Source organism: Homalodisca vitripennis, chromosome 6, assembly GCF_021130785.1.
Source record: "Homalodisca vitripennis isolate AUS2020 chromosome 6, UT_GWSS_2.1, whole genome shotgun sequence".
NCBI lineage: Eukaryota > Metazoa > Arthropoda > Insecta > Hemiptera > Cicadellidae > Homalodisca > Homalodisca vitripennis.
In genome coordinates this window covers 31,841,264-31,854,551 of record NC_060212.1, presented here as the reverse complement: position 1 = coordinate 31,854,551, position 13,288 = coordinate 31,841,264, and the positions used below count along the sequence as shown (strand labels likewise).

At 36.5% G+C, this 13,288-nt stretch overlaps 1 protein-coding gene across 1 annotated transcript in view; it reads right to left on the bottom strand.

Annotated features, from left to right (window-relative positions):
* Nucleotides 1-8,080: 8,080 nt before the first annotated feature.
* The window catches only part of LOC124364210, a 31,454-nt gene continuing 26,246 nt past the window's right edge, over nt 8,081-13,288 (bottom strand). Inside the window, exons 6-7 of the mRNA XM_046819521.1 lie at nt 9,204-9,309; nt 8,081-9,060 (exon numbers count right to left, since the gene is read on the bottom strand). Coding sequence (XP_046675477.1) covers nt 8,147-9,060; nt 9,204-9,309 — 1,020 coding nt within the window. The 3' untranslated portion in view covers nt 8,081-8,146. The remainder of the gene's footprint in view (nt 9,061-9,203; nt 9,310-13,288) is intronic.

The window sequence follows — 13,288 nt, the reverse complement described above, 5'->3', positions numbered from 1 at the left end:
TATTTTTGTTCAAAAAAAGTGACATTAAATGGATTTGCATAGTTAAAAAAGAGAAGATATCACTTTATACTTCACAATTAAAGAAGAAAACTCAGGGATTTCAGCAATGTAGGTATCTTTTTTTACCTTAACTTGTTCCTGATTTGTGATTTTTTTAACACCCAAAAGGTCAGCAATCTAAGGATGACCACATATTTCAGTGCTAAGTCTTAACTAAGGACGCAACAGTTTGGAAATTGCCATAATAGTTTGGACTGCAGTTTAATCTTTGAACTGGTAAATACTACATATCCCGATCAAGGCACATTTGGGCAATCTTATATTTTTACACCATTCTAGTTTGTTTATTTGTAATATGAGAATAATCCATAAGGGGAGCAATGAATCTATCATATAAGGATAGCTTCAAATAGATTTTGGACAGCTATCCTGCTAATGGGTATTGTTTAACAGCTTGATTGATAAACTAATTTTATCAAAAAGTCTCCTGATAGGCGTTATAAAAAAAGTTTGACTAATGGGTTTGATATTAAAACTGATCCTTCCTGATGCCACATACTTTACCCAGGACCTTTTCCACAGCTGGAAACAGGTTTTGATGTCTGTTTTTGGAATTTAAAAGGTTGTTGCATCTTCTACATCTTGAATCGACATTCTTTCAGCTCTTATCTGATTTTTGGAAACCAAAAATAAATTATTTGCAGAGTATTTTTGGATGAGATCTTGAGCAGCTGAAATAGCTTCTCTTACTGAGGTGAAAGCAATTTCAGTACAAACTGTAGAAACATTTCAAATCCAAATCATCAGTCACAATTTGTGAACTGAACTTATTCCTAATTCCTTGCTGATATTTTCTACAGTTAATAGTTTGTCTTCTGTTACTAATTCCTGCACTGTTTCACTATTTTCTTCACTTCGACTAGTCATGGGCCCTCCACCATTGCTCATCACTTTTACGACTTTTTTCAAATTTTAAAATCACACATTAACACGTATGACTTGTACAGTCGTCACTAAAAGCATTTTTTCAAGCAATTAAAACTAAACCGTCAGATATGCTTCTTAAAATAGTGTCAACTAACCATAACTGTATCATGGGTTTTAATTGTATCAAGCTAAAAAGTATAATCAGAGAAGATTCATCATTTCATATAACAGTGGAGCCTTGATTCTTTTATAAATCAAAGATTTATCATTCCTTTTGGATGTGCCATTCACTTCAATGCTAATTTTACCTCTATATATCAAAGGTTTAAAGTAAATAACCTCAATGTAATGAATGTTACCATTAATTTTGCGAACATGTTGTTTATCAACACAGCGAATCTTGTCATGACTTGAACCCCCTCGACCAACACTCTTTTGTTTTCTGTTGTTGTCAGTGGTGAATCACCACTCCTACCTCAGTTTGATTAGGACCTTTTCGTGACTTGAGTGAATTTAAGTTAGCTCAGTGAATTGAGGACATCGGTAATAAGAAAAAAAGTGACATTACAGAGGAGTTTTGTATACCAAAGAGTACTCTCTTGACCATATTGAAAAATATAAATGCCGAAGAGCTCTGAGCAAGAGAATGATAGGACCCAAATTCAATGACGTAGATGGAAGTGTCTTTCAGTGGTTAAAACTCTTCCTGTAAGGGGCCCAATTTTGAAAGAAAATGCAGCACAGTTTACCACGCAATTAAATAAACCTGACTTTCAAGCTAACAACGGTTGGCTTCAAAACATATAAGTGATAGCTCCTGAAAAAATTAATAAAAATAGTGTCAATGACAATGTGTGTACAGAGTGGTAGGAAAAACTGTCTGATCTAGTCAATGGATACATGCCTGACAATATATTTTATGCTGACGAAACATGTCCTTTTTACCAGTATTTTCTTAACAAAACTGTAACTTTTAAATGTGACACCTGCCAGAGAGGTAAGAATAGTAAACAGAGAGTTACATTACTGTTTGGAACAAATCAAACTGACATTGCAAAGCTTAAACCATTGGTGATAAGAAAATTGATAGCAATACTTCAGTCCACACAGTGGCTCAGTTTGGTTGAAAGACACCTCACCTTCCTCCGCTTTAAGAAAGGGAGAGTGCACCATTAGATATGGCCGCTAAGGTAGTGAAGCACCACCTTGCGAAAGCTTGGTCGAGAATAGGAACAGATGCTTCGCTTAGTGAAGCTGTTTCGACGTTGTTTTGTCTCATCAGGTCCAGATTCCAGCTGTCACTGTACTACAGCGTTCTCAGTTGAAGATCTAGAGCGTTGCTCTCTCTTCAAGAACCATCCCAGCCAGTGTAAGAGATGAACTTAACTACTAATACATGGCTAAGAAGATCTTGATAGACTACAACTTGTCTATCTCCTCATAAATATTTGCTTCAGAGATATAATTCATTCGAACCAGAAGCTCCAAATTGTGCAAAACCTGAAATAAGAGCCAGTCACAGTTTTGCTTAACCTCTGATCCTCTTTACCATGGACACTGAAATAATATGTCCACTTCCGTTTGAAAATACTATACGGTCCATCATATTATATCATAAGTGCTCTAACTACATACAATGATTGTGAAAATTGCATGCTAAGCGTAGGTACATCCAGCATAAGGTAGGAACATGGCTTTGGAAATATTGTATACAGTACATGTGCTTACAGTTTACAGAATCAATACACAACAGTTCAGAAAATAGGATGCCGATGAAAGAGCTGACATCCATATTCTTGTTAGTATTCCACTTTCGCCTTTACTGGTGTGATGTGTGATTGTGATTCTCACACTCATGACTTGTGCTTGGTATGTTTGAACCCATTTCTTGTCCTTTTTTCTTCTTTCCGTTCTTTAATTTTGTATGTAATAATACCTCTCCCACCTGACGAAGAGGATAGATTCCACTTCTCGAAACGTCGTGTTATACCTTTTGTAACATAACGATGTCAAATGTCCAAAATCCTGTTATCCTTTTAAACCTTCCATCATCTTAAAACAACATACATATTTTATAATTCAACAGAGGGTTTTTAATTGTCATATTGATGAATATAGATGTTTTTATAATAAGTAATGGAAGGATTCAGGGCAACAAGTGTTATCCGAAATAATTTAAAATCCTATTTCAATCAAAGAGTCTATAGGTAAGGTTGAAATAGTAGAGTTTGGGAAATTCCAATAAAATGACTGAAAAATAGGTGAGGTTATTGACAGACAGAAATCATATTATTTTGTAAAATTTGAGGCCACTCAAGGCTTTATTTTAGGCCCAAGTATATTTTCATATTAATGTTGTCATACAACTTCCTCCCAATATAAATACTGTAACTTACTCCAATTTCTGGCACGGCTTCAGCTGTCACTAGAGCGATATGCTATATTTTACCCATAACCGCTACTCCCAAGATACGAGTATATCGTGCAATTCCAGTTTTGCGAAAAACCGCCACTCGTTTTCTTATCATCAGCTGTGTTTTACTTGGTTTATCAGCTGTTATACTGTGTTAATTGTTTTTTTTTTTCATTTATTGTCTGAAACATAATACATGCCACATAGTCAAACAAGCAGTCAATTATAATTATAAATACATATGCATACAATAGCCTATAATACAAGCTAAACTAGCAAATCATTAACATAATACATGAAATAAAATAAAACATGCAATATCGTACATACAGATGCAAAACAGCACATGCAAATAATTGAGCTAGGATCTAAAATAAATTAATAATGAAGCCTACTTTACCTACACAATTTTGAAGTTCAGGCCAAATCATTTAAAGAATATGGTGCTTTACTTATTAGCCACTTTTTCAGTCCTGTTTTAAAATTTTGCCCCGTTAATTGTTTCAGATGATTGGGAAGCCTGTTATAAAAAATTGCTCCCTTAATAAAGGGGCTGTTTTCAGTTCGAGAGTAATTTTGCCTCAGTCTGTAAAAATCAGATCTCTGCCTTGTGTTGTGATTGTGTATATTAGAGCCTAACATTGTATAGACTTCATCTTCTTTTACAAGTACAACTACCTGGAAAATATACATAGCATAAATAGTCATTATGTCATACTTAACAAACAAGTCTTTACAATTGTCCTCCTTGAATCTACCTTAGACATAACTCTTAGTGCCTTCTTTTGAAGGACAAAGATTTTTTCAACATGGCAATTAAAGGTACATCCCCACAACAACAAACCATAAGAGATAAAGGGATATATCACCCCAAAGTACACTCTCCTTAGAGTTACAATATCAAAATAAACAGAAAGACGTCTCAACAAAAATATTCCTGACAGCAATTTTGACCTTACATGATTAATGTGATTTGTCCAGGAAAAACATTTGTCTATGAATAGACCAAGAAACTTAACACAATCATTACTTGTTAATTCAACCCCGTTATCTGATGTGACTGACACATTCAATCCTGCCGAAGTTAAACCAAAAGAAACCATCTCAGTTTTATTACTATTAAGAACTAATTTAAGGTCTTTAAAATAAGACTTTGCAGTATTAACAAAATTCCCAAGAACATCTATCAAACTCTCTAAATTATTAGCCCAGCACATGCCACTTACATCATCAGCATACATTGTCATAAAAACATTTTCAACTCTAGGAAAGTCATTGACATACACTATATACAGGAAAGGACCCAGAATTGAACCCTGAGGGACACCTATATCAATTATTCTAGAGTCAGACTTAAATTTCCCAAGCATCTCACCATCATCAAATAACACTTCAGTATACTGAATTCTATCACCCAAATAAGATTTAATAAGTTTAACCATATAAACACGCACATCATATTGAACAAGTTTTTTCAAGAGAGTACCATGATTTACCCGATCAAAGGCTTTGGATGTAAATACGAGCTGATTCATATACTTCTATTTTTAATACAAAGTGTTTTTAATGATAGGATTTTTCCGCAATGTTTGAAATTGACAGTAGTTAGGCCACTTTATAAGAAGGGTCCTAAGAACCTTGTAGAAAATTACAGGCCGATTTCCCTAACATCCACTTTTGGTAAATTGATTGAGAAATTTATCTTGGTGAGACTTAAATTCTTTTTCACACAAAACAATCTTTTGTCTGGGTATCAGCATGGTTTTAGGAGGGGTCGGAGAACCATCTCCGCCGCTGCTGATTTTGTACATCAGTCTTTGGATAAGTTAAATAATGGCTTCAGAGTGGCGGGGGTGTGTTTGTATCTCTCCAAAGCCTTTGAGTGGTGTCCTATTGTGTCAGAAATATCTAGAAGATAGCTGTCCAGTTGGTGGTGCATTCTTGTGGACGTTACTCGAACTACTTGGACGCCCAGTGCTTTGTATCTTACACGAATTCGGGAATGGTTACTGTACTTGATATTTTACGAGGTGTACCTATCCGATCTTTATTCATAGATAGTTGTGTGATAGTGGTGATTTATTTTAATTATTTAAGAAATTGACATTATCTGAAATGTTTGTAAACATTGTTAACGGTTTACTCTATTTATTAAAACTTTAAGTAACGTGTTATGTCAAAAACTAATAGCAATGTTAAAAGTACTTGGTGCTGGGTGTTAGTTACTAAGCCTGCGCTCATGTATCGCCACGAATCGAGGAACGAGGTTGTTTTGAACATGGGTGGCTCTAGGCTGGGCACCCACATGGAGCACTGCCATGGTAAGGCTGTTTTCGGTGGTTTGTGGAACTGCTAGGCCTCATGGTGTGATTCCGTGGTGCACAAAAGGCCCCTGAGGCTTAAGTGCATGGTAATAGTCCGCCCCATAGAAGAAGAAGAAAGGCTACTTGAAAGAAATACTAAAATATATGCTATAAAATGCATTTCACTTTACAATTACATCCTAATAGAGTTGTACCGATCTGATCCAATTTTATTATTTTGGATAACTTCTGTGATCAAGAGTGATTGATTACAGAAAAAGTTAAAGTAAGAATTGGAGTTACTTTTAAGCTTACTCAATGCTTTAATACTATAACTGCAAAGACAATTTTAATACTACTTAATCTAATTACATATGTGGTTGTGCTGTTATGTTATAATGTTTACATAGAACAGTTTATTATATTTTACAAGCTTTTCGAATTAGGATCATGTGTTTTCTGCAATGCATTTCTTATGGGACCTATCGCAATTTTGGAGTCCCGAGGTCGGAGAGAAAATCTAGTAGGCCTACTTTGGTCTTTGGAAGCCACTATTTTTGGACGAGTTTTCCTTATCGTGGACCAAAATAAATTGCAGTATTAAAAGGAACAGGCTTTATTTAACCAATTTACGACGAACGGTTGTCGTATTCTGCTTCCCGTCAGGAAGCGATGTCGACGAGAATTTAGTTGAACGCATCGCCACCAGTCGCCGCTACTCCCGATCGCCACATGTATTCTGCCAATAAAAACGTTCCTCTTCAGTTTGAGGTAAATCCCAGAGGCGAAGATAATTATTAATGATGAAATTATAGATTAATCAAGCGCACGACAATCAATAAAAACAAAAACTAAGAAACAACAAGTAATGCCAGGTGATTCGTGCCTCTAGACCTACTTGAAGGGTTGCTTGTTTAAGTCTATTTGGAGGCGATTTGGCGACATGACAGGACATCACGCAGAAGGCTTTGAATTAAATATGATACTATGTTACTTTATATGTGAAATAAAATAACATCGTAAATGAATTTTCATAAACAATAATATCTATTGAAAAGAATCTTAGCTTAGGTTCACTGTAAGTATTATTATCTGTCAACCTTATCTTATCTAATGTTCGTCTGCCCCACAACAATACACGCCACAAACACTGTAAAGCTGCACGTCAATTGTTATGATTATACTGTACTGAACTCAATTTACTGTAATTAATATTACAGTATTAATATTATTATTTCAGCTTACTGGAAACAGTAAGTATATTCCACCATTGCCATGTTTGTCAGTTGTATTGTTTGCGGAATAAACTTCATTATTTCATTAAAATCCACAGCAAAATTCATGACTGTGACTGTGAAGAATTGGTTGTTTGTTTCCTAAGCAGACATTTTGGAAATCGGTTATTATTTGAGTATTTTCGATGTTTCGGTTTAAAACCGAATACCAATCGATGGCAGAATAATCATATATCAATATCAATCGAGCTTTCGATTGAGGTATATTATTACTCAATAAATCAAACTTTATTCCTCTATGTAGGCCCTACGATTAGAAGAAACATCTTGTGCGAACAACTGTTTTGACTGTGACCAGCTGACCGGGCCGACTGTCTTATTAGTTACTTCTGCTGTCGTTGTGTTTTGGTGTTTGTCTAATTGATTTATTTTTAGTTTATATTTTGTTTTGGTTATTAGTAACATGGCTGATGAAGTCACGCTTAATTTTAGGAATAAATCTAGTGATTTGAGAGAACTATTAGCTGAATTGGAACCGACATCCTTATCAGGTTAGTTCAAGGTTAAACGTTTTGTGAATAAAAAAACGTTAGCAACAATAATAAGCAAATATTAGTTCTTTAGTTTTCAAAAAAATAATGGTGCATAATAAGTTGTATATAGGATGATTTTCAGTTTTGTAAAGCAATTGTACAAGAAGCTGAAAATACAATGTTGGTAGATTTTACGCTAAAGTTAAAAAGTCAAAATTCTTTAAGCTAAAACTTATAAAACTGTATATATTTTGGGCAAGGATTAAATCGTGCTTCTTTTGTATATTTTGGATTTTGTATAAATCTTTCATACATATATGGTAGGATAGTGCAAATTTATAAAGTATTAAAAAATTCATATCTAGCGCATTCAAACACAGAAATCTTTTTTTGTAAATAAGAGAATATTAATTAATATAATTTATTATTGTTATTTGGAATATTCTAAAAACAGTGATATATAATAAGTTGTATATCTGAAGAAGTTTTAGATGTATATAACGGTTTAATGTAATTCTTACAAACGGCTAAAAATAGGGTGCCAGTACAAGAGCAGACACCACCAGCTTGAGGGTTAACATGAAGAACGGTCTCTGAGGCGGAAGTCATGCCTTAATCCCGAAGGCTATTTCAGTGACAGGAAAAGGTTTGAAGTGAATAACTTTAAAGAAAACTAAAAAGCGTAATTTGTATTTAAATAGTTTGTACAATTAATTATTTATTTACAGACTAACACTAGTGGTGCGGTAGGTGCTGGAAGTAGTTGTTGTTCTGGTACTGGAACGCCTGGAAGAAGTTGGAGTCGTGGAGTGCGGGTGTGGCTTGAGGGTACGCGAGGGAAGGGTCTTCCTGGGAGCTGTTGCTTTGGTCGGGCAGGAAGTGTGAGGGTCTTGGGTAACACTCGGGACCCGGGACCGGGTCGTGGTAGGGTCCCGGGAGGCGGGATTCCTGAGTGGGAACACAAGGTGGGTACTCCTCACCGGGAAGACTAGGGGTCATCAGGGGTTCCGCGCAGTTCTGGTACCTGGCTTCGTCGTAGGGGAACATTCTGGACTGGTCCTCTGCTTGGAACTTGGAATACGCATTGTCTTTATCCTCAAAATGAAAGTTCATAAAGCCTAAATTCACTCGTTGCACGTAGTCCGGGGAGTACTGAGGCCTGGTGATGGAACACGCGGTGTTGTCCTCCAGCGGGGTCTGGGACAACGACTCCGGAGAACACTGAGGTAACCGACAGCTGCTGTTGCTGTCCTCCAGGCTCATGGAGGCTCCGGGGAGCATCCAGTAGGGTTCGGGCTCCGTCTTCAAACTGCTGCGGTGGATTGTGCCGCTGCCGAGATCCAGAAGAGTGGTGGGAGACTTAGAAGTGGGTTCCGCGGGTACGGTGAGATCGTTCGTCCTCAGGGGTTGGTCCAGCTGGAAGATTTCCTCGGGCTGGAAGAGATCGTTGCAGATGTTGAAGTCGTAAGAGAGCGGTGTGGCCGGGTTGCCCTCGAAATAGTGCTCGGGTGTGTCCTGCGGCAGAGGGTGAGCCGCGGGGGTGTCCCCTAGCCAGTAGCCATCCCAACTGCTCTGCGGGTGTACCAACTGCCCGGAGCACACTCGGGAGGAGCAGACACACTCGAAGGGTGGACACGAACAACTGTAGCCTGAAACATTAAGAACAATTTACTATCAAGAGTCCAGTATTAGTTTAAGTTAGGCTATTTGATTGAAAAAAGCATAACTTTAAACTCCTATAAAACGTTCTGAAATATTAAATGTGGGCTGCTAATTAGAGAAATTGGCTCACCAGTCTTGTCAGTGTCGGAGATGAGTGGAGGCGGCAGGAGAGTTCTGTGGTTCACGGGATCATCGGAGTCACAAGGTGACCTTTTGGGGTCTCTTAGCGTCAGCAGCTGGAACACACATTGATATTTAGAGCAAACCATCTACACAAGTCTGGCTAAGCCTAAAAATGCCTGTTTAGCCTAAAAATTCATAATTTTGGTACATACTGTTTAATTTACAGTTTTGAATTTCAACATATTTGTATTTGTTAAAGGGTTTCAAGCGAGTAATATGTACAAAACATCGTAAAAGGGCTGTGTAACGTGATTTTTCCATTTTTTTTAATTAAGGTGTAGGAATACGATAGGACGATAGTACTCTACACTAAGCTTATCCCCGTGTATCCAGTTCATACCATGTACAGTCGGTTGCCATATCGCTTGCTGTGGGACTGTGTGCGGTATGAGGAAATGAGTATGTTTAGAGGTTGTGAAAGGGTATAATCTGTGAGTGTATGAGCTATGGCGGGCTGCGGGCGGTGCGCGTGCGTGCGTGTGGTCGGGGAGGGTCCAATGCAAATAGTCCTCCTTGTCACTGTCTCCAGCCGTAACTTACTTTCTATTAGCCTAATGCCATCCCGCGCTGGCGCACATGTCGCTAACCTCGTTAGGCGTTAGTGAACGCGTTCGTTTGCATAAGTCCGTTTTATTGTTGGGTTAATTAAGTCGCCACGGTGTGATTCGGAGTGCGAGTTGGGCAATGATCGCGAAACCCCTCAAGTATTGCAGATTGCAGTTTTGAAATTAGAAAATCCATAGCCTATATGAGGTTTTTAAATTTTGCAATTATTTTTAATATTTTTTATTTTTCTCAAAATCGAGATTTCTAAAATCTCGAACACTACGTACACTAGAATTGATAGGTTTGTACCTAGGCCTATGCGTAAAGTTTTCAAAATTCCAAGAATTGTAATGGATATGAACACATAAGCGAACGTTGAACTGACGTTAAAAATATTTTTTTGGAAACTGAGATAGTATTTTTTTTTTCCAAAGGTGAATTGAAGAAACGTGTCCTACATAACTATTAGTAATAATGCAAACGTGTATTTCTAAAAAATTGTTAACCTTGTTTTAGGGTATTGTATCAAATATGCTAGCAAAGCCAAGACGAAATATTTGAGAGGTTTGTTAGTGGCAACTTACAAAAATTTTTATTGCAAGTTTAATTTACGATTCAAAATTAAATTGTGATTGCCTATGTAATGATGGTAATCTTTATTAAATTTATCACTTATTACATTTCAACCGTATAAAATTCAATTGTAAAATCAATGAAGGCTTGCCGAAGATCTGGGACATCTGGATTCTACGAAATTAAAATGTTTGTAACTCTGAGGATCAAAGTGTATAGAAAATTGGTAAAGCACAACTGAAGCAGAGTTAACCAGGTAACAGTCATTGAAACTGGAACCTTAAAAATTATAACTTTACCAATAAATAATAGAAAATTAAGAAATGTTCCAGTTTTCTGCAATGTTTTTGCTCATTCATTCAGGAAAACATAAAATACAGATTTAATATGTAGCCCACTCAAGTAAGCCTTAGACGGATTTTACAATTTTTAATATCAAATTCAGAGCCGAATATTCATTAAAAATTACTGATACTGACAAGTATGTGAATAAAGTATAGTGAATTATCTTCTATTGATAATGATAACACAATCCTATCATTAAAATGATATAGGTGAAGTTATTAATGTATAATATCAAATTAGTCTAGTCTATACATAATAATGTCGAAAGATTTATTGCCTGATGTTTTACCAAGTAACAAAAATAAAAAAAATACTATCTTTTTAAATTACAAGAATGGCAGACTGATACAGTGTAAGAGTCCTGATTAATACACAACGGCTGGGATTAGTTTATAAGTGTTTGGCAATGGTTTTCAGAAAAAACCAACCACTAATTTTTTTCTTTAACCACTTCAGTTAACAATTCTTATAATGTAGCGGAACTGATAAATTATGTTTAATATTTTGAGCACATAGACCTATAAAAAACGTACTGATTTTAAATCATAAACACAGCTAGACCAAGAGTTATAAGTATAATTATAATGTGAGTATTCCTTAAAAAAATACAAATAATTTTATTTTATTATTATTATAACTATTAAGTTTTACGTTAAGGAAGACAATAGAATATGTTTGTATTTTGTACCCCTTGCTATTTAATGAGTAATATAAAACCTAACGAATTCTCTCATGTACTAGCCTAAATTTAATATTTGCCATTAAAACTACAAAAAATTTTGGTACTGCATGGTAGGACCCTATTACTTTATAAAGAATATTACGTATGAAAAATATCAGTAGAGGAAGGATAAAGTTATTATGCTTTTGAAATTAGAAAGACATGTTCAAACTTCAATTGAGCTAAAGTAATACCTTAAATCTTTTCTTTTAGATGCAATAAGCGAAGTAAACTTGCCAAAAAATGATAGGATGGAGTGTTTGCTCGTAGCTTTAATCATATTAAGTACAGTAGCAATTTTGGAATTCAGTGAAATTTGGAATTGCTCGGTGGAAATTTGAATCGTAGAAGAGGAATTCGCCAATAATTGGAATACCAACGGAAGAAAGTAAAGAAGAAATCAGCGTTTAAAAACCACGGAGTAATGGTCGGTATAATTGGCAGTTTAATAACAGCGTTGCTGGCTCGCATATCTGCTGTGTACCTGCAATGATGTAAGTGTCTGATCCGGAAGTAGACTCCTCCCCTCGCCTCCGGGCAGGAGGAGTGGGTGACTACTCCCCGGAGACGGTTTAATTGTAGACGAAAGTGTCGTGCTCCGGCGGTGATATGTGGCATTGTGATTACTGCTCATGCTTATGCATGGTGTCCGCGAGCGAGCATGTGCTCTACCTCTGTCTGATCGCCGAGCGTCCCACACGGGCGGGCATCGACATTGGGTGCGGGGGCAGCGGGTTCGATAGATTGTGGAGTGGAGAACTGGGGTTCACAGTGGAACATGGCGTTACAACAGTATGGACTCGTCTCTAAATAACACTGAATGAGATGGACCAGTTTTGCATTATTAAAATGACGTGATGACTAAAAATGGTGTTATCGGTTTTCGGATGATTCTTTTTTACTTGAAAGGATAATTTTGGTCACAGCACTTTGGATCATAAGAGTGTGATATTGCTAAGGGTAGACTGTCAGTATGATGTATCTAAATGGATACATGCTAAGTGAATGGTAAATATACCATTTTTTTTTAAATATAGGGCAAATGGAATTTTTGATCATCATTCTAAGTTTAGGAGTGCCATACTGAATAATCAGCAGAGCCGTACTCAGGTCGTGTTTTTCGTACAATTTTATCGGGGCCCGGGTCTTAAGGGGGCCCGTGCAGGCCCCGCTTTCGTCTATTTGAAGAGACCATTTTGACAAATTAAGCGGTGAAAGGACATGAAGGGGCTCGGCCGAATAGCTTTTTTCCGGGGCCCGACAAACCTCAGTATGTCCTTGATAATCAGGCCCAAAGGAAAAGGAGGGAAAATAATGGACATGAATTTTTTTACTGTATGTAGCCTACATTCAAGACGACTGGCTGGACATGATTTTTTATTCATACCAAATTGATTTCATAGCAAAAAATATAATTAAAACATTTCGTCTTGAAGAATTATATTTCATTCGCCAAATAAAATGTCCTTAAGTTATAAATGAGTAACATCATGTCCTTCGTGAAGCTATAATAATTCATGTACTGTAACCATTTATTCAGTTTTATCCTCAGCAGGTGTCCTGTAATTTTTCGTGGAATAGTAGAAATCTTGTTCTACTTTTTTATGCTTTCTGCGAAGTTATCTTTAAAAGCTATGAATTAAAGCAAAAACAATCAAAAACCAACAGGACATCTCCTATCAATAAGCAGATAAATAAATTCAAAGAAGGAATAGCTAGAATTGTTGTCTAACCATGAAAGACGTAGGTCAGAAGTAAGGTTATGTTTAAAATCCACTATCGTTTGGTAAAAAGTTACAAGCGACGGATGTGAACTGCCCTTTTTATCTCGACCGCTGATAAGGGGT